The sequence below is a fragment of the Ranitomeya imitator genome, chromosome 7 (assembly GCF_032444005.1).
Source record: "Ranitomeya imitator isolate aRanImi1 chromosome 7, aRanImi1.pri, whole genome shotgun sequence".
NCBI lineage: Eukaryota > Metazoa > Chordata > Amphibia > Anura > Dendrobatidae > Ranitomeya > Ranitomeya imitator.
The window spans coordinates 89,814,203-89,836,583 of NC_091288.1; the positions used below are offsets into that span (position 1 = coordinate 89,814,203).

The 22,381-nt window shown below is 41.8% G+C and overlaps 1 protein-coding gene across 9 annotated transcripts in view; it reads right to left on the reverse strand.

Annotated features, from left to right (window-relative positions):
* TYW5 (tRNA-yW synthesizing protein 5) overlaps positions 1-22,381 on the reverse strand; it is a 63,723-nt gene continuing 41,342 nt past the window's right edge. For 7 of the 9 annotated variants that reach the window (XM_069733629.1, XM_069733627.1, XM_069733625.1 and 4 more), the window contains 5 exons: positions 7,895-7,939; positions 7,298-7,435; positions 5,873-5,960; positions 5,491-5,607; positions 1-555 (listed from right to left, as the gene is read on the reverse strand). In XM_069733629.1, coding sequence (XP_069589730.1) covers positions 299-555; positions 5,491-5,607; positions 5,873-5,960; positions 7,298-7,435; positions 7,895-7,939 — 645 coding nt within the window. In that variant the 3' untranslated portion in view covers positions 1-298. Of the gene's footprint in view, positions 556-5,490; positions 5,608-5,872; positions 5,961-7,297; positions 7,436-7,894; positions 7,940-8,096; positions 8,200-22,381 lie in introns of all 9 variants that reach the window. The other 2 variants (XM_069733632.1, XM_069733633.1) reach the window with 1 other exon arrangement.

Sequence of the window (22,381 nt, forward strand, 5' to 3'; positions counted from 1 at the left end):
TTAAGTATTTAAAAGGATTATTTCAGAACTTTTGGGTTTTTATTCTTATGGGGCTAAGAATATACAGGCAGGTAGGTTCCTAACCATCAAGTCGTTCTACTGCTTCAATTTGACATCACGTCAACAGGGCAGCTCTTCCTCTTCCAGTCTGCTTTGTCGAAGGAGCATCACTGTTGACATTTTGCGGTTCTTTACGGCTATTGTTACAAAATTTACTATCCATTTCAAGAGAACACAGCAGAAAATTGTTGTGGCTGTAAAAGGGGTGATTCAACTTCTGCAGTATGTGTAACAAATTTTATTCATAGTTGGTACTGTAGGCTTTATTTTGTATCCGCACTACCATTTTCCTGGCATAAAAATCTTTGTATTCTTCAGGCAATTCATCAAGTGTCTTTAGCGCGCGATCCAAAATCTGCACTGCTCTTGAGGCAGCTGTGGGGTCCTTGTTACCGTACGTATCTGTTTTATCATAGCAGTCAGATGGTAGATGCCTCCAAAAGACATTTACTCCAACTCCAAACTCCTCAGCAACTGTATTGTGAAACCAGAGGGCTAGACCAAGAAGAATAAATAAGATTATATTCACACATATTATAAGGAAATGTTACTACCACATAAAAAGACATGCTCATGGTTATAATTTAAGGAAAACTTATGTTAAAGAAACATGGTAGAAAATAAACTACACTTATGAAAAGCAGTGGAGTCAAAGAAGCAAAGCTATCCAAGAAGTCTATGTATTTATAAGCCCAGCCTATCCTAGCGCTCCTAAGTTTGATTGATGGCAGTCTGTCTATATTAAGAGAAAAAATGCAATTGTACCAAAAGCTAAACACAATATAAACAGAAAGAGATTTAAAAAATGCTAATACTGAATGTAAAGAATTATTCCCATCTTCATGAATGGATATTATCGGGCTTGTAAATACAAGCAACTTACTGCTTATTCAATTTTTCAGCCATTCTTGAGATATTAATAACACTTTTCCTTTTGTTTTGCAGCTTGGAGACTGACTAACGTTACTAGAGAGCACAGCATGATCAGTGCTTACAAGCTTTTTTCCTTTTAGCTTGTAAGCACCGCTTTGAGACTTGCCGGCCAGAAATGCACTAATACCTCCTAATCCTGGTCAACTTCAGCACAGTGCTTACTAGCTAGACATACAGGTGCCTCTCACAAAATTGGAATATCATCAAAAAGTTAATTTATTTCAGTTCTTCAATACAAAAATTGAAACTCATTATGTAGAGTCATTACAAACAGAGTCATCTATTTCAAAGGTTTATTTCTGTTAATGTTGATGATTATGGCTTACAGCCAATGAAAACCCAAAAGTGATTATCTCAGTAAATTAGAATAATTAACAATAAACACCTGCAAAGGCTTCCTAACCGTTTAAAAAGTCCCTTAGTCTGTTTTGGTAGTCTCCACAATCATGGGGAAGACTGCTGACTTGACAGATGTCCAGAAGGCAGTCGTTGACACACTCCACAAGGAGGGTAAGCCACAAAAGGTCATTGCTAAAGAAGCTGGCTGTTCACAGAGTGCTGTATCCACGCATATATATGGAAAGTTGAGAGGAAGGAAAAAGGAAAAAGTGTGGTAGAAAAAGGTGCACAAGCAATCAGGATAACCGCAGCCTCGAAAGGATTGTTAAGAAAAGGCCATTCAAAAGTTTGTGGGAGATTCAGAAAGAGTGGACTGCTGCTGGACTCATTGCTTTAAGAGCCACTACACACAGACATATCCAGGACATGGGCTACAAGTGTCGCATTCCTTGTGTCAAGCCACTCATGACCAATAGACAAAGCCAGAAGCGTCTTACCTGGGCCAAGGAGAAAAAGAACTGGACTATTGCTCAGTGGTCAAGATGTTGTTTTCAGATGAAAGTAAATTTTGCATTTCATTTGGAAATCAAGGACGCAAAAGGAGCCCCGACCAAGTATTGAATGCATTTACTGAACATACATTTCAGTAGGCCAACATTTCAGATTTTAAAATCATTTTCAAGCTGGTGTTATAAAGTATTCTAATTTACTGAGATAATGACTTTTGAGTTTTCATTGGCTGTAAGCCATGATCATCAACATTAACAGAAATAAACACTTGAAATAGATCACTCTGTTTGTAATGACTCTATATAATAACTGAAATTCACTTTTTGTATTGAAGAACTGAAATAAATTTTTTTTTTTTTTTATAAATTAGCTTTTTGATGATATTCTAATATTGTGAGAAGCACCTGTATAACCAAAAGAAAAATGGATAACAGAGCAAGCAAAAACATTTTATGTAGCTTTATTATGACATTTTACATACAAAATTATTTTATTGAGACATAAACATAGATATTAATTATTACGTTTGACCAAGATTATAGTACACAGGTATATATTAATGTCAAATAGGAGTCAAAAAGAGATATACAGGATGTAACTGTATATAAATGTAGTTGTATAGTCATGCCATATAATACCAAGGAGGATAATGACTAATAGTCATATACAGATATTTAAGTCAACTAAAATAAAGTGCATAGTGCAAAGCATATCTAAGTGGTCCAATCAGACCTACTAATGGAAGACAATCATGTAGTAAAGATTAATGAAATAAGACGCAGACTAATAAGTATTAGATACAAATTCAGACACAAGTGAGGATCCAGGAGGGATGAAGACAGCCAGGCTACATACAAGCATTGACACTGGTATACTCTCTGAAAAAGTAACAGGGCATAAGGAGACTGAAAAGACTAACCTGCTACAGACGTGGAAGAGGCAGACACCAACGCGCGTTTCGTAATGTGCTTCTTTGAAGAATTATTAGGCATTCATATAGACCTGTGTACTATAATCTTGCTCAAAAGTGGCACTAACGCATTGCTGCCCTTTGAATTTTAATCATTAATATCTATGTTTATGTTTCAATAAAATAATTTTGTATGTAAAATGTCATAATAAAGCTACATAAAAATGGTTTTACTTGCTCTGTTATCCATTTCTCTTTTGGCTATATATTTGAATACTTATGGATGAGCCCTTTCTCTAGAACAGGCCTCTGTTTGGGTTTCTAGCTAGACAGCAGCAGTGGTTGGTCTCCCAGGCAATGAGCTGTATACAAAAGAACAGTATTACTATTTCAAGAAAAACTGAACATTTTAATAAGGAGTAAATGTCAAAAGTGTTTGTTTTTACAAGCACTATCCAACAATATGGAATAAGGAAATTATATGGAAATCTGCACTACTAGCAAAAATCCAGTCTTCATGAATAAAAAAATGTACTGGTATATAGAATAAGATTTACAATTAAAAGGGATAGATGCAAAGGTATAAGGAGAACCCCTTGAATATGAGAGAGAAAAATTTGACCTGCGGCAAAAAGGTGCAGTATTTAAAAGACAGTTTGAGCATGTTAAAGAAGCACTCCCACTACCGCTGCTTTCTCCGTGCTCCAGCACCATTTTTTCCTGCTTCTGAGTGACTGCACTGCAACTAACCAGCTCGATCTATGCACTCTTTATGAGCCGGAATTCGATTTTGCAATGAAAGCCTATGGAGCCTTGTTATGACCCTCCATAGGCTTACACTGTAAAATTGACTTCACTCTCAGAGCGAAGTGTGATCCAGAGAGTCTGCAGAGCAATGACATCACAGAGTAGCAGAGAAGAACGGTGCACTACACCGGAGAAAACAGTGGTCAGTATATTAATATACTCACACTATATTACATGCATGTAACACATACTGTAAATAATGAATAAAAAAAGTTAGAGAGCATACTTCTTTAAAATTAACACATCATTGAATGCTGCAGGGCTGTGTAAAATGTAGTTTTTATTTCTCATCTTAGTTGCAGAAATATTCATTTATGAAGATTAGGTTCTAATTTATACTGTAGTTCAACTGGGTGTTACTAGAGATTTGTCTCTGATGACGTGTACTTCTTCCCCTAAATGAGGTTGACCAATCATAAGCAGGCAGTGTCATGCAGGAGAGAAAAGAACACGCCCTTCTCTCCTCACTGATCTCTACAGCTGCTGTGTAGAAATAATTATGAGGTTATGTATTATTACAAACACTTACAGATCTTATCTTACAACAGTCAGCTGGTCACAACTGACAGCAATGTGAGATGACATCTGGAAGTGTTTGTAATGATAGATAAGAAATACACACCCCAAGAGACATCTCTGGTAATCACCAGTTGAAAACATACATTGTAACCTAAACTTTACAAGCTAAATCTCCACAACTGAGAGGAGACCTTAAAGAAAAGAAAAACTATGTTTTATCCAGCTCTGCAGCCACAATTCCATGACGTGGCCAGTCTAATGTGTTAAAACTGGTGAAATGTCTGTTTAAAGTCAAAATTCTGTCTCACAGCCATGGAGTCTTTGTGCATGCTCATACCAAAGAATGCTGCACATCAGTAATAACTAGCAAAGTATGAGCACAATATAACCCATCATTAATTTTCAAGGTTCATTATGTCTCAAAGAAAGTCAAGAGGTCTGGTTTTTCCTCCACTAAATCTTGTCTAGAAAATAGCATTTTACAGAATATTCCAAAAACTGCAGGAGGAGCATTACCGTAGTTTCTTTTAGGTGAAACAAAACTTGACTTTATAAAAATGGTATTTTTATGGCCATTTTTAGAGATTATAATAGCTGTACTGATTATTTTCTATATCATGAATAACCCTTCAATTAGAATCTTGGAATACAAATATGGCCAAGCTGCCTACATGCTTATTTTGATGCTCGATGATGCACCCCAACATTATATGCTAGCTGTGCATCCTTCAATTCTTAGTAAGGTGTCTACATCCAACAGCTACTTGCTTCAGCGGGTCAGTGAAGAATCCCAATATACAGTGGCAAGTAAAAGTTTGGGTACCCATTGCCAAAATGTGACACAGCGTTTTCCTAGTATTTCTGCTCATAAAGGGGTTGTTCAGTCTTAAGCTACAAGTTTGCAGTCACTCTATGTGACGTCAGGCTTGTTAATCCTCACTGAGCAGATTCTCCACTGCCAGCTCTGGAGTGGTCAGTCACGTGACAGTAAGTATGTGATATGCATACTCCCGGCCACATTCCAACTAGACTATTTCACTTAATACACTTGTGCCCATCTAGTTGGAATGTGGCCAGGAGTATGCATATTGCAGACTTGCAGTCATATATCCTTCCGCTCATGGCGCCAGTAAAAGAAAATCCTTACAGCGTGCAGTGAACACGATGGGAGAATTCACACATTTGCAGTCACACAGAATAGCTTAAAAGCAGACAACCCCTTTAAGCAATCTTGGGAGAGTCACAGCAGTCTGACACCTGCTAATCGGACATTGATGACATGAGCTTTCTTGGTGTAATGCCATCAATGTCGTTTTACTTTTTAGTAAGAACAATCCATGATTCAATACATGACTGACATTTTCTGAGGTCTATTATCTGTCTGACAACTTTATACAAATGCAATTATTAACCTGGGATAAACAGCACATCTCCTGCTTGTAGGGTACATTCATATCTTCTAGCTTGAGAAAAAAGAGGATATTTGACCAAGTCTGGGTTATCCACATCTAGCACTTCAGATTTGTCACCTGGTAAAGTAAGAAAACATGTTCAGTTTTGGAAACTTCATTAATATAAAATATGTGCCAATAAAAGGATTTTGTGTAATTAAAGTCAGGAAAATTCTCACAACTAAGACGTCGTTGACAAGTTTCCGAGGGTCAGCTCTCTGATTTGCAGGAGTCGACCCTCAGATCAGCCTATATCACAGATTTAAAAGCAATATTGTATGTGTCCAAACCTCAGACCTGTGCCAGACCAATGAGTCCTATTCAGCAATGCTCTTTTCTGTACCTGATAAATATAAATAAGGGGCATCCCGTGGGCTGTATAAGACCACTCGTTTTGTTCCTGTCACCTGAATCAGCAAGTTATCCATAACCTAGAAGGAGATTTTTTTGAGTCAGATATACAAGAATAATCAGAACATGCAATCCTATTTAAGGGTATTGTAATAAGGCAAACTCACATGATTTGCTTAGCTTTTAACCTGCAGATCAGAATCTGCAGCAGAATACAGTACAAGGTAATTCTATGAAATTTAAAAAACAAACAAAATAAAGATCAAAGTAAAAAATAAATTTTCAGTGCAGAATTTGGTTGCGGTGCAGATTTTATAGCCTGTGGCATGCCAATTCTGTTGCAGATTGTTTGCTGATTTCATTGAGGAAGTCATATTGTAGTATTGCAGATTCTGATCTGGAGAATCTAAATTTATATTGAACATACATAGGTACTGTAGGTACAGTTGAAACCAGAAGTTTACATACACTATATAAAAAGACACATCTCAATTTTTTTCTCAATATCTGACATGAAATCAGAATAAACCGTTCCTGTTTTAGGTCAACTCTGGGACACAGAACTCATCTCCTTCCTGAGTGGTATGATGGCTGGACACTCCCATCTTGTTTGTACTTGTATATAACTGTTTGTACTTGCATATAACTGTTTGTACAGATGAACGAGGCACCTCCAGGTATTTTGAAATTGTACCCGAGGATGAGCCAGACTTGTGCAAGTCCACAATTCTCTTTCTGATATCTTGGCTGATTTCTTTAGACTTTCCCATGATGCTACACAAAGAAGCAGTGTGTTTCAGGTGTGCACTAAAATACATGTGCCTCTAATTAACTCAGATGTTGCCAAAAACCCTACCAGAAGCTTCGAAACACACGACATCCTCATATGGGCAGTCCAGAATTGTTTAAAGGCATAGTAATCTTAGTGTCTGTAAACTTCTGACTTTGCAGTAAGTAATAAAAATGCCTTAAAACATTCTCTCTCTCATTATTCTGGCATTTGGCAAATATAACAAACAGGCAATCCCTGCATGTGTTATGGCTGTCTAACAGCAGCGAGCCATTGAGCAGTGGGGACATGAACATATTTTTAGAGCACACAGAAAATACTGGATTAGGACACGAGCGTGTTCGGAAAACACCTTATCAGAGCACACTTTCATCACTGCCGCCTACAATAGGACTCTTTCCCCCTGCCCTGTTTATCGGTCTAATGTAGGAAATATGGAAATGAAGTCTTGCCTTATCTGATGTGTATGACTTTTACCTCAAGAAAAACTCAATTAAACTGGAAACCGTATTTAAAGAGGTCAATCCAAAATGTAAATCTGAACATACATACAGCAGGTAAATCAGAGGGAAATTGGGCAGTAGCCATATCTTGGAAAAGTTGTTTGTATTTCTATGGTTATCATACATCATAATGTGTCCAGAGCTGTAGTCCTGGTGAGCTGATACGGAACACACTGGAGAAAAACTGGTCTTTCTCAAAAAATTCAGGTATCCGAATATCTTCTGCCAACTCTGGAAACTGTTTGCTGATGTCTGCAATGTCCTGCATATAGGAAACAAAATGACAGCAAAAGAAGAGAAGGTGTGAAAAGCACAGAATCATTCACATGGTAATTTTTTATTTTAATTAAAAAAAAAAATCGAGATCCACTGGGATTTTTTAAAATCGAAATAAATCCAAACTCATTTCCTGTTACAGAGCTATCAAGAGAATGAAGACGTGGTTGCAGCTGTAAGTGTCCATCTCCATCGAAGTCTTTGGGCTTCACGGAAAGTGATACAACACAAGAACACCATAAAAGTCTAAAAAATGTTCTCAACCATGTAATGTCTAATCTAGTCACTGAATGACAATGGATGAATGAGATAAAAGGAAATAACAATCTTCTAATTTTCCCACTGTATGGGCAGAGCAGGGATTTTCATAGGCTACAAAAAAGTGGCGGTTTTCCTGGAAGTCATCTAGTTGCACAATCGTTTTAATATAACGCTTACTTTTTACCTTGCGAGGGTCTTCACCTAAGGATCGGAGATAATATTTTTCATCCTAAAAGAAAAAAAAAATAGTTCATTTTTTTGTGGACCAAATATGTACATAGATCTGCCAATAAGGTTTTATAATGGAGAACAGCTGCAAAAAACACAATAGCACAATAGTGTTTTATCCAAGTCACTAGGGTATTAGGGTACAGGGAATTGCTCACCTGTTCGGGTTGTGAAACCACAACATACAATGTGCTTGATATGGTTGCTGAAGACCCACAAAGCTGTCCACCATATAATGGCAGGGAATAGAGCGGTTTTGTTCTGCGCAATGAAGAATACAAATGGGAATTCCAAGAAGGAATCAGGAACCAGGATAAAAGAATGCGGTTGTCAAAGCCTTTCAAAGTATAACAAACTTCTTCCTCAGGACAAACCACAAGTACAGGACTGAACCCCTGTGGGGGTTAAATGGACAGTATTTTCAAAAACAGGCACGAAAAAGTCATATTACAATGTCAGATGACACAGCAATGTCAGCTTGAAAACTAACAACTGATATGTCAGCGGACAACGCATGTGTCCTTTTCACGCCTGGTATTGGTATTCTTGGCAGAGCACAACACAACCCCTTTTTTCTTGCAATAATAAGGTTTTATATAGTTATACCTAAAAGCCTTAGTTCACATTAGGCTAACTTAGGCCAAAGCAGCCGATATCGACAGGGTCGGCTGACAATCTGATGTATATTGGGTCCCTGACAGATGACTGTCGGGGAGATAAGGATCCAGCATGTCCGATTTCAGACTATTTATCCCTTTGTGCTCCAGAAGATAAGCCGCTGGCAGATAAGTCTGGCAGAGTCTCCTATAGAGAACACATGAGCACTCGGGAGCGAGCACATCTGAGTATGAGAGAGTCGGGTGACAGTTGGCAGCCAAACCATCGTTCAGCTGGCAACTAACTATCTAATTAAAATGGGGGGCTTGGGGTTGTCCTGTGTAATGGCTGTCTGGCCGTGCAGGAACATGGTCCGATCATACCACAGCTCCTGGGCAGGGGAGGAAGAAAAAGAGAATATACAGACAGGACAGCAGGGGATCACAGCGGATTCTTATTTTAATTTAAAACATGTCCCATGCCTGTTTTGAAGCAATGTTTTAGCTGGAAGAAAAAAATCAGCTGTGATCCCCTGCTGTCCTGTCTGTATACTTTAGTTTGCTTCCTCCCCTGCCCAGGAGCTGTGATATGATCAGACCATGTTCCTGCATGGTAAGATACAGCCATTACCCAGTACACCGCAGGGGCACATTTATAAGATTATCTCAGCGCAGGAACATTTATTTTCTTTTAATACATCCAATTGTGCTAGTTATTATTATTTGAAGATCTATTGATTAAAATAAACTTTGTTCATGAGAAATCCCCTTTAACCCCTTCACCCCGAAGCCTGTTTTCACCTAAGTGACAGGGCCAATTTTTACAATTCTAAACATTGTCACTTTATGAGGTTATAACTCTGAAACGCTTCAACGGATCCTGGTGATTCTGACATTGTTTTCTTGTGACATATTGTACTTCATGATAGTGGTAAAATTTCTTTGATATTACCTGCATTTATTTGTGAAAAAAACGGAAATTTGGTGAAAATTTTGAAAATTTTGTAATTTTCAAACTTTGAATTTTTATACCCTTGCATTAGAGACTCATATCGCACAAATTAGTTAATAAATAACATTTCCCACATGTCTACTTTACATCAGCAACATTTTGGAACCAATTTTTTTTTCGTTAGGGAGTTATAAGGGTTAAAAGTTAAACAGCGATTTCTCATTTTTTCAACAACTTTTATAAAACCATTTTTTGTAGGGACCACATCATATTTGAAGTCACTTTGAGAGGCTTATAGGATTTAAAATACCCAAAAGTGACACCATTCTAAAAACTACACCCCCCGAGGTACTCAAAACTCACATTCAAGAAGTTTGTTAACCCTTCAGGTGCTTCACAGGAATTAACGGAATGTGGAAGGAAAAAAATAACATTTAACTTTTTTTTTTCCACATAATGATCTTTTAGCAACATTTTTTTTATTTTCACAAGGGTAAAAGAAGAAAATGGACCACAAAAGTTGTTGTTCAATTCCTTCTGAATACACTGATACCCCATATGTGGGAGAAAACCACTGTCTGGGCGCACGGCAGGGATCGGAAGGGAAGGAGCGCAGTTTAACTATTTCAAACCAAAATTGGCTAGAATTGAGATCGGACACCATGTCCCGTTTGGAGAGCCCCTGATGTGCCTAAACAGTGGAAAACCGCCACAAGTGACCCCATTTTGGAAACTAGACCCTTCAAGGAACTTATCTAGCTATGTGGTGAGCACTTTGAACCCCCCAGGTGCTTCACAGAAGTTTAGAACGTAGAGGCGTGAAAATAAAAAAAAAAATCACATTTTTTCCCCAAAAATGATCTTTTAGCAACAATTTTTCTTATCTTCACAAGTGTAAAAGGAGAAAATGGACCACTAAAGTTGTTGATCAATTTATCCTGAATACACGGATACCCCATATGTGGGGGAAAACCACTGTTTGGGCGCACGGCAGGGCTCAGAAGGGAAGGAGTGCCATTTGACTTTTTCAAACCAAAATTGGCTGGAATTGAGATGGACACCATGTTGCGTTTGGAGAGCCCCTGATGTACCTAAACAGTGGAAAACCACAACAAGTGACCCCATTTTGGAAACTAGACCCTTCAAGGAACTTATCTAGCTATGTGATGAGCACCGTGAACCTCCAAGTGCCTCACCAAAAATTATAACGATGAGTCGTAAAAAAAAATAGAACATATTTTTTCCACAAAAATGATCTTTTAGCTACGATTTTTTTGTTTTCTCAAGGGGTATAGGACAAATTAGACAGAAAAAGATGTTGTGCAATTTTTCACGAGTACGCCGATACCCCATATGTGGGGAAAAACCACTGTTTGGGCGCATGGCAGAGCTCGGAAGAGAAGGAGCACCATTTGGAATGCAGACTTAGATGGATTGGTCTGCAGGCGTCACGTTGCATTTGCAGAGCCCCTGATGTACCTAAACAGTGGAAATCCTCCACAAGTGACCCCATTTTGAAAACTGGACCTCCCAAGGAATTTATTTAGATATGTGGTGAGCACCGTAAACCTCCAAGTGCCTCACTCCACAAGTGACACCATTTTGAAAACTGGACCTCCCAAGGAATTTATTTAGATATGTGGTGAGCACCGTAAACCTCCAAGTGCCTCACTCCACAAGTGACCCCATTTTGAAAACTGGACCTCCCAAGGAATTTATTTAGATATGTGGTGAGCACCGTAAACCTCCAAGTGCCTCACTCCACAAGTGACCCCATGTTGGAAACTACACAGTGTGTTGTGTTAACAGGGTATAAACTAATTTTTATTAATTTGTGGACGTGTGGTATGCTTTGAAGCAATCCTTAATGCAAAGGCCAGGTTTCTCAGGGCAGGTTTCACAATGGTAAATTGTGTCCTTTCGGATTTCCCTCTTGGAACATACTCTGCACCGTTTTTGTGATCGTCCTGTCCTCGCTGTTTGGGGAACCTGTCCTGGGAAATGTTGACCTTGGACAATACGGGCACTATCAGATTCAGAAGTACTGGGACCCTCACCTCCCTGAGTGCCAAACATTAGGGCCTTGATGACTACCTTCTGAAACTGAAGGAAGGTCCCCGTATTGCCTGCAGATCGGGACAGCACAAAAGCATTGTACAGTGCCATCTGTACAATGTGCACGGCCAATTTTTTGTACCATACGTAAGCTTTTCGCATGGCACTGTATGGTTGGAGGACCTGATCTGAGAGATCCACACCCCCCATGTACCGATTGTAATCCAGGATACAATCTGGCTTTGGGACTTGTGTTGTGGTCCCACGAACAGTGACAAGGGTGCTGTTGTCACGGTGTATGGTGGTCAGGATAAGGACATCCCTTTTGTCCTTATACTTGACCACCAGTATGTTGTCGCTGCATTTGGCTCTGCTTTCCCCTTTTCTCAGCATTTGCCCAATTAGTGGCTTAGGGAGGCCTCGCTGATTTTTTCACACGGTGCCACATGCAGCTGTACCTCTGGCAGAGAGGGCCTTGAAGAGTGGGATGCTGGTGTAAAAGTTGTCAATGTAGAGGTGATAACCCTTATCCAGCAGTGGGTGCAGCAATTCCCACACAATTTTCCCACTCACCCCCAGGATGGGGGGGCATTCAGGGGGGTTAATCTGGGTGTCCTTACCCTCGTAGACCCTAAATCTGTGGGTGTACCCTGAGGTACTCTCGCACAGTTTGTACAGCTTTATTCCGTACCTTGACCTCTTACTGGGCAGGTACTGTCGGAATTTTAGCCTCCCTTTGAAATGAACGAGAGATTCATCAATAGCGATGTCCCTCTGGGGTGTGTGCGCCTCAGCAAATTTTCTGCTGAAGTGTTCAATCACTGGCCGAATTTTATATAGACGATCAAAGTTTGGATCGTCTCGGGGAGGACACTGCGCATTATCACTGAAATGCAAACATTTTTGGATCCCTTCAAATCGTGTCCTTTTCATGGCCATGCGAATACCGGTGTACTGTAGAGAATGTCAGTACTCCAGGTTTGCCGAAGCTTTGGCTTTTTGATTAGGCCCATATGCAGCACAATTCCCCAAAATGTCATCATCTCTGCTGCATTTACGGGGGTCCATCTGGCATAAGATGACGTGGGATTTTGGGTGAAAAATTGTTGGGCATACAGGTTCGTCTGGGCCACCATAATATTTATTATTTCATCACTGAAAAAGAATTTGAAGAAGTCAATTTCAGTGAGGCCAGTCGTGTCAAACTGGATTCCTGAGCTGCTGCTGAAATCCGGAATGACGGGCTGAAAATTTTCCAGGGGTGCAATCCATACGGGATCGATTGCTGCAGGAGTTGCCTGGGTCCTACGGCGCCTTGTTGGGGGTCCTTCCTCACCAGATGAGGAGGAGGATGAGGAGGAGGAGGAGGAATAGAGGAATGTGGGATCTTCCTCACTGGCTGTATCCGTGTCGGACGCAAGGATGGCGTAAGCCTCCTCTGGTGAATAGCGCCTTGTTGACGAATGGGCCATTTTTTTTTTCCTAAACCCTGGGGATGTGTGTGTAAGTGGTGCTTTTACACGTGTAATGTGTGGGGCTTGTGTATAGGGTACTCTTTATTATAAGCAATCAGAGACAAAAAACAAGTAGTGAGAAAAAATGTAGAAGAAACAAGAAAAAAAGATGAAAAGAAAAATCAATGTTAAAAAAATAAGTTTGTATAAAAAAAAAAAGTATAACTTTACCCTACGCAACTAAATCTTTTTTTTGCAAAAGAAAAAACGAACGCCACTAACAGTGTGACGTATGCTCCCCAAAAGAACGCGTTAAAAATTAGACGACGCAACTAATTCTTTTTACAAAAGAAAAGCGAACGCCACTAACAGTGTGACGTACGCTCCCCTAATGAACGCGCTAAAAATTGGACGCAACTAATTATTCTTTTTACAAAAGAAAAGCGAACGCCACTAACAGTGTGACGTACGCTCCCCTAAGGCTACGTTCACATTTGCAGCTTTGGACGCAGCGGCGTCGCCGCAAAACAACGCACGCGTCATGCTTCCCTATCTTTAACATTGGGGACGCATGTGCGTTCGTTTTCATGCGTTTCGGTGCGTTGCAAACGCAACATGTTGCATTTTTTCTGCGTCCAAAATTTTTAAAAAACGCTTGCGTCGCACTTGCGTTGTATTTGCGTCGTCGAAACTTCAAATCCTCCATTGAAGTGTATTTGCAACGCAGAAGACGCAAGTACTTGCATTGTTGTGCGTTGTAGGACGCATGCGTTCTGTACTTTAAAAATAGAGAAACTGAAAAGACCCTATATATTAAAAAAGGGTTGAACGCATGCGTCAAAAATGCATGCGTTCTACTTGCGTCTTTCGTGAGTCGCATCCACGACGCTGCGTCCAAAGCCGCAAATGTGAACGTAGCCTAATGCACTCGCTAAAAATTAGGCGATGCAACTAGTTATTCTTTTTACAAAAAAAAGCGAACGCCACTAACAGTGTGACGTACGCTCCCCTAATGAACGCGCTAAAAATTAGATGACGCAACTAATTATTCTTTTTACAAAACGTGTGACGTACGCTCCCTTAATGCACTAGAGATTATCCAGCGATAGCAGATTTTTTTATGCACAAGACGCTACCTCCCTACCTATAAAACTACTCAGTACGATTTTTTTTTTTCTAAAAGATGATCTGTCGTCACTAACGCTGTGACGCCGGATACACTGACACGCTACCACTAAACTACTCTGTACAATTTTTTTTTTCTAAAAGATGATCTGTCGTCACGAACGCTGTGACACCAGCTACCGTAATCTACGTCTAAGACTACACTGTACTAACTACTATTATATTTTTGTAAAAGAAAAAAAAAAATAAATCGGACGTTGCTTAGACTGCGAAGTCCGTTACACTAACTAGCTAAAAAATAAAAGTCCTGTAGCGCAGTCTCTGATCAGCAGCGATACTAGTCAAAGAGCTGCGGACACAGGAAGAGCACGAATGCTCTGCGCGGGACGCCGCGCACAGGAAAAAAAAGCGCAAAAAAGTGCGCAAAAATTGAATTGGAGGGGGGTACTGGAACAGGGATGGAGGAACGTCACCAAACACTGACGCCGGCTACGCTACCTTTTTACGTCTAAAACTACACTGTACTAACTACAATTTTTTTTCTAAAAAAAAACAAAAACGGACGTCGCTTAGACTGCAATGTCCGCTACACTAACTAACTAAAAAAAAAAAGTCCTGTGGCGCAGTCACTGATCAGCAGCGATACTGATCAGAGCGCTGTGGACACAGGAAGAGCACAAATGCTCTGCGCGGGACGCCGCGCACAGTAAAAAAAGCGCAAAAAAGTGCACAAAAAATTTCAATTGGAGGGTGGGGGAGGGAGGGGGTACTGGAACAGGGATGGGGGGATGGGAAAGGGGTGGGGAGGTGCTGCTGCTGCTGTGATCACAGGCCTCACACAGCAGGCAGATGGCAGCAGAGAGCACACAGCACGGAGCACAAGCTGGAGCAGGAGATCAGCACAGGAGGCAGATCGCAGGGAGGATCGCACTGGCCACCAATGGATTCTCTATCTCAGGTGAGACAGAGGGGCTTAGACCACCGCTCTGCACGCCAAATCTGAGAGAAAGATGGCGTGCAGGGCGGTGATCTGTATTTTAAATTAACCTCTTTGGCGCTGATTGGCTAGAAGCTATTGTTCAGCCAATCAGCGCCATAGGGGTTAATCAGGTGAGGTGACGTGTGAATCACCCCAACTACTGTGACGGCTGTGATTGGTGCGACGTCACACAGCATCAATCACAGCCTGTCACAAGCTTTTTTTTTTTTTTTGAAACTTTATTGTCATGTCGCTGTGATTGGCTGGTCAGAATTGACCAGCCAATCACAGCAATCGCTGATGCGGGGGGGTGTGCAGGCACCCGGGGCTGCGTGCAGGGATTGTCTGCTGTCAGGAACAGCAGACATCGGAACCCGATCACCGCGCGATGCCGCGCGGTGACCGGAAAATACCGGATTACTCACCGGTAATGCTCTTTTATAGAGCCCACGACAGCACCCACTAGAGAGAGGGGATCCGCCCCTAGGAACAGGAAACCTACAGAGAGATAAAAGGGGCGGCCCCCCCTCGCTCCTCAGTTGTTTTACAGAGAATAGGAGGAACCGCCGCCAAGTTTTAGTTAACAGGTTCAGGTATATCCATATATACATATTTACAACCTTATGCTACATCTTTCTAATATTTACACCTCACCAAAAAAGCACCATGTGCAACTATATACAGAAAAGGGAGGGATGTGAACGGGTGCTGTCGTGGGCTCTATAAAAGAGCATTAACGGTGAGTAATCCGGTATTTTCTATTCGCCACGACAGCACCCACTAGAGAGAATTACAGAGACTATAGACTGGGTGGGTTTACTGAGTCAAGGACCGATACACCAAAGGTTAGATCAGAAGCAGAGGATAGATCTAATCTATAATGCTTGTAGAAGGTATTAGGTGAAGACCAAGTTTCAGCCTTACATATAAGGTCTATTGGCACATTCGCCCTTTCTGCCCAGGAAGTCGACAAGGCTCTTGTAGAGTGTGCTCCTATATGCATTGGAGGATCTCTTCCTCCAGCTTTATATGCCAAGATTATAGCCTCTCTGATCCAGCGAGATAATGTGTTCTTTGTGACTCTGGCACCCTTGGTTTTACCCTGAAAAGACACAAAGAGAGCCCTACTCTTCCTCCAGTCCCTAGTTCTCTCTAAATAGGCTAAGACAGTCCTTTTTACATCTAGGGTGTGAAGTCTTTCTTCTTCTGGAGTTGAGTGGTTCTCATAAAAGGTAGGTAACAAGATCTCCTGGGATCTATGAAAGGTAGAGGCCACCTTAGGGAGATAACAAGGATCTGTTTTTAAAAGTATCCTATCTGATGTTACCGCTAAAAAGGGAGGATCTATAGATAATGCATGAAGATCACTTACTCTTCTGGCAGAAACTAACGCCACTAATAATACATAATATAGTCTTCAAAGAAATATTTTTTAGTGAGGCTGTATGGAGAGGCTCAAAAGGTGGTTGTGTCAATGCATTTAGGACTATCGATAGATCCCACTGAGGAACCCGATGTATGCTAATTGGTTTCGATTTCTCACAAGCAGATATAAACCGGAATATCCATTTATTACCCGCAACGTCATAATTAAAAAGAGCTCCTAAGGCTGAAACCTGAACCTTCAGAGTGCTTACGGAGAGTCCTAATTCCAGACCTTTTTGTAGAAATTCTAACATTGGAAATATAGGAACTCCAGAGGAAAGTTGTGTAGTATGGAACTGAAGAAATTTCTTCCAAATTCTGACGTAAATCCTGGTAGTTGAAGGTTTTCTGCTTTTCATAAGAGTATCAATTAACCCATTAGAAAACCCCCTGAGATTTAGTAACCGCCTCTCAAACTCCATGCAGTTAAGTTCATGCCCTTTGCCTGAGGATGGAGGAATGGACCCTGAGAGAGCAAGTCCTTGGACTGAGGCAGAATCCATGGATCTGACACTGACATCGCCCTCAGCCATGAGAACCATGGCCTTTTGGGCCAGAATGGGGCTATTAACAACACTCTTGCGCCTTCCTCCCTTATTTTTCTTATTACTATAGGCAATAGATTCCATGGAGGGAAAGCATAGGCCAGGTCGAATGTCCATGGCACCTGGAGGGCATCGAGTATGTCCGGCTTGTCCTCCCTGTTTAGAGAGGCAAACACCTTGACCTGGCGGTTGGCTCTTGTGGCAAACAAGTCTATATGAGGAACACCCCATCGAGCTGTTATCAATTTGAAAATTTTTCTGTTTAGCATCCATTCCCCCTGATGAAGAGTGTGACGGCTGAGGTAATCGGCACGACAGTTGTCTGTGCCTCTGATGTGTACTGCTGATAGTGATAGCAGATGACCTTCGGCCAACTCCATGATGTCTGAAGCCACCTCCCTGAGTTTGTCTGACCGCGTACCTCCTTGATGGTTCAGATAAGCCACCGCAGTGGTGTTGCCGGAGAATACTCTTGTATGAGAGCCGCTGAGCTGAGGAAAAAAGTGAAGTAGGGAATAATATATAGCCCTCAACTCTTTGACATTCGAGGAATTATTAAGATCTGAGCTGGACCAAAGATCCTGAACCCATTGATCCTGAAAATGTGCCCCCCAGCCTTCAGGACTAGCATCTGTGGTCACTATACTAGAAGGGGTGATTACCCATAGAACCCCCTTTGAAAGATTTTTCTGATCCAACCACCATTTAAGGGAGTGTAATACTTCCGACTTTAGAAAAACTGTTTTATCCAGACATCCTCTATTCTTAATATCCTCCTGCAATACAAATTTTTGTAGCTGCCTAGTATGGAACTGTGCCCACTGTACCGCAGGAATGCACGATGTTAGAGAACCTAGTAACGACATGACCTGTCTTAGTGACATACTACGTTTTTTTATTGCTAAGGACACCTTATCAACTATGGAAATTTTCTTATCCTCAGGCAATTTACAAATCTAGTCAACCGAATCCAGAAGGAGCCCAAGGAATTTCTGACACATTACAGGCTGAAGTCTAGATTTTTCCCAATTAACCAGCCAACCCAGGGATTGTAAGAATAACACTACTTCCTGTAACCTCTGCTCACACTGTAGGGGGTTTTTACCTACAATCAATAGGTCATCTAGATATGGAATGACCAAAGTATCCTTTACCCGTAAAAAAGACATCACTTCCAATAGTAATTTAGTAAAAATCCTTGGGGCCATAGATAACCCGAAGGGCATTGCCCTGTATTGTAGATGACAAATTTGTCCCCCTATACAAACTGCTACCCGAAGAAACTGCTGGTGTGAATGATGTATAGGAATATGGTAGTCAGCATCTTTAAGATCCAATACTACCATGTAACAGTTTGGAAATAGATTTTTTATAGCTGAACGAATGGATTCCATTTTGAATGTTTTAGGTCTTATAAAGGAATTCAGCTTTCTTAAATTAATTATAGTTCTGAAAGAGCCATCCGGCTTACTAATCAGAAACAAGGGAGAGTAAAATCCTCTCCCTATCTGGGAAGATGGAACCTCCACTAGGACTTGTTTGCGTAGGAGGGATTTAACCTCGGTTTCAAGTGCCTCTTGCTGAGGCCTGGATCTTAAGGAGGTAAGAAGGAAAGAATCCAGAGGAGTTCTAATAAAGTCTAATGTGAGGTCTGAAGATATTAATTCAATAGCCCATGGATTAGTTGTTATTTCTTTCCATTGTTGACTAAATTGTTTTAGTCTTCCACCCACCGGAGAAATATCATTAATGGAATTTATCTGATGGCTTGAAGGGGCGTTTATTAAACAGATTTCCTTTTTGTTTAAAATCTTTACTATTCCATCTGTCTCTGAAGCCTCTCCTCTTTCCGAATGGTGGCTTCCTGAACGCCCTTCTGTAAGACGGAATAAAGGGATTAGGAAATCCTTTCTTCCTTTCGCCCGCCTTAGTGAGTATATCATCAAGGACTGTTCCAAAAAGGTACTCACCCTGACAGGGTATGGCACATAATTTGGATCTAGACTGGGCATCCCCCTTCCAGTTCTTTAGCCATAAAGCACGCCGAGCCGTATTGGAGAGATTAGCTGTTCTGGCCGCCAGGCGGAGGGAATCAATTGAGGCATCCGATATAAAAACCGCAGCACCCTTAATCAAAGGGATAGATGCTCGTAATTTCTCCCTTGATACGCCACTTTTAATATTCTGATCCAGCTGATCCAGCCAGACTAGCATTGATCTGCCAGTACACGTGGCTGAAATTGCCGGCTTGAATGCCGTGACACAGGCTTCCCACGATTTTTTAAGGAGTGCGTCTGATTTTCGGTCCATGGGATCTGATAAGGAACCTGCATCCTCCACGGGTAAGGAGAAACGGCGAGATGTAGACGCGACTGCCGCATCAACTTTTGGTATTTTGGCCCAGGTATTCAAATCTTCATCATCGAAGGGGTAGCGCCTCTTACAGGATATTGGCACAAACCCCTTTTGACCTCTACTCCATTCTTTTTTAACGAGGTCTTTTATGGCCTGGTTTATCGGAAATACGTGGCCTTTCCTCTGAGAAAGACAAGCGAACATGACTTCCTGTGGTGTTTGGGGTTCTTTTGACTCAGATACCCCCATCGTATTTCTCACTGACTTAACTAAGTTGTTTATGCCCTCAGTTGGAAAACAGACAAAGTCTTCTTCCTCTGAAGAATTGGACAGCTGAGAGATATCCGAGTCGACCTCCCCACTCTCTGCTGACGTGTCAGCTTTAGGTGAGGATACTCTTCTCCTTCTTTTCTCAATATTTACTGAAAAAGAACCACCTCCCAACGACTGAAGTTCTTCCCGAATTATAAGCCGTATGTCATTAATTTTAACCGACGCCTCCTGACGTAAGGTGTTATCTATACATGCCTGACACAGATTTTTAAGATAGGAGTCAGGTAGGGGTTCGGTACATATAGCACATTGTTTGTGCTTGCTCTTCCCCGTCCTCTTTGCCTAGAAACAATATAAGCAAGGAATCAATATAAGCTTCAGTGAAGCTATATATACACTCACCCAGCGTATTTTATACCGGCTGCGGGGTTGCCTTAGCTTGGGATGTGGAACGGGACGATTTCCTTCCTGATTTGTCAGTGGAGTCACTTATTTTAGAATGTCCACTACTCCTTTTTCTGGCTTCACCACAAGGAACTAATGGCTCTTCCATAGGGTGCACATTGACCTCCTCTTGGGACGACATAATGGCACACTGACTGCACTACTAACTACACTTTATAGTGCAGTAACTCCCTGTACACACCCCCTTTCCTTTTTTTTTTTTTTTTTTTTTTTTTACTCACAAGTCCGGCGTCAGGGTAATGGCACCGCATAGAGGAATCCAATATGGCGGTTCCCCCGGAAATGATACTCCAACCCCGTGACCCCGGAAGTTCAAGTTCTCCATTTCCGGGACGCCGACGCTACTGCGCATGCGCCCGCGTCTCTGCTGTACACCGGAGGACGCCGCTGCAAGTGCTTCCCCTACCACCATGTCGCCTCTTACCTTGGAGGGACAGGAGGGAAACCCGGACCGAGGAGTTGTCACACCGCCGCTCAGTTCACATACAGGAGGGCGTCATCTACCTGCTCCAGGCCCGGCCAGACAAGGTACCCGCACTGTCAGCGCCTCACACAACGGTGTCCCAGCAGGGACACCGTTGGTTACCTTCAGGCTGCATGTCAGCCGCGCCAGATGAGGGGGGATACCGCAGGATCATTCCCCCAACTCTGTCTACCTGCTCTGGGACCCCTGTCGCTCAGCAGAGTCGTACAGGCGGTAGTCCAGGCAGGTCTTCCTCTTCTTAGATCCATAGAGTCTTCTCTGTGGGTTCCCATCTAGGAACAGGAAACCAACTGAGGAGCGAGGGGGGGCCGCCCCTTTTATCTCTCTGTAGGTTTCCTGTTCCTAGGGGCGGATCCCCTCTCTCTAGTGGGTGCTGTCGTGGCGAATAGAAAATGGCGGCGCCGTACTAGTACTGCGGCTGGCACAAATGCAGTGCCGGCAGCACAGTACGGCACATGGCACGAAGGGGTTAAGAATAACCATAATGAGGAGGTTAGAAGAGCAGAACCTTTCCAGATGTAATATTTATCACATAAATAAGTGACAGTGTGGAAAAAAACACTGGATATCATTTCACCAACCATCCTGCTTCCCAGGTCCTCCACCAGTTTGGAAGTCCTGGCCACCATCTATGAGGTTTCAACATGGACCTGTGACCAGTACCACCAATGAGATCACAGGTCTTTGTAGAAACATTAAGTAAATTAGGCAGCACACTGCAGCGCTAGAACATCCAAACTTGAAAAACGAAATTTGAACTGCATCACTGCACTAGAAATATGAAAAATGAGAGCGTTTAGCGCATAAAAATGGCCAATTTTATGTGTACCTGGTAGCCCCTTTACGGCATCTCTCTTATACCAGGTCCTACACTTGCCCTACCTCGCTGAGAATAAACGTCTCCATCTGAATGGGTACATGTGAAACCTCTTCCTAGACTAAAATTCTCTCTCTCTCTATGGAGGGGTATTGGACCTGCTGATCGTGCACTCCGCCTCGTAGCCACAGGTGTTTTAATTACAGCAGGTCCAATACCCCTCCATAGAGAGAGAGAATTTTAGTCTAGGAAGAGGTTTCACATGTACCCATTCAGATGGAGACGTTTATTCTCAGCGAGGTAGGGCAAGTGTAGGACCTGGTATAAGAGAGATGCCGTAAAGGGGCTACCAGGTACACATAAAATTGGCCATTTTTATGCGCTAAACGCTCTCATTTTTCATATTTCTAGTGCAGTAATGCAGTTCAAATTTCGTTTTTCAAGTTTGGATGTTCTAGCGCTGCAGTGTGCTGCCTAATTTACTTAACTATATACGAGTTGGCGACTCTAGGTTCAGCACCTGTTCACACTGAGTCTATGTTTGGATGTGCCGGTCAGGTTTTTGAAATTTGTAGAAACATTGTCGCTGGGAGGCCAGAATACACAGACTGGAGAAGGAAGGTCAGGTGAATGTACTCAGTTTGTTATTAGGTTTTTGGGGAAATATTTCAAGGGCTGGATAACCTTTCTAATAATGTCAGTTTGTGAACATGTCTGGTCCAAAAAGCTTAGTGCGTAAAAATTATCTGCACATCGGCGTAAGACCACCATGCAGAATGTCAAGCTTTGGTTGGAGTACTACAAAGCTGCTGACACTCGACTCTTGGTGGAATCGTGTTTTCTGGAGTGAAGAACCATTGTTCACCATGATGCAATCTGATAGATAAATCGGTGAAAGAACAGAACATTACCTACAAA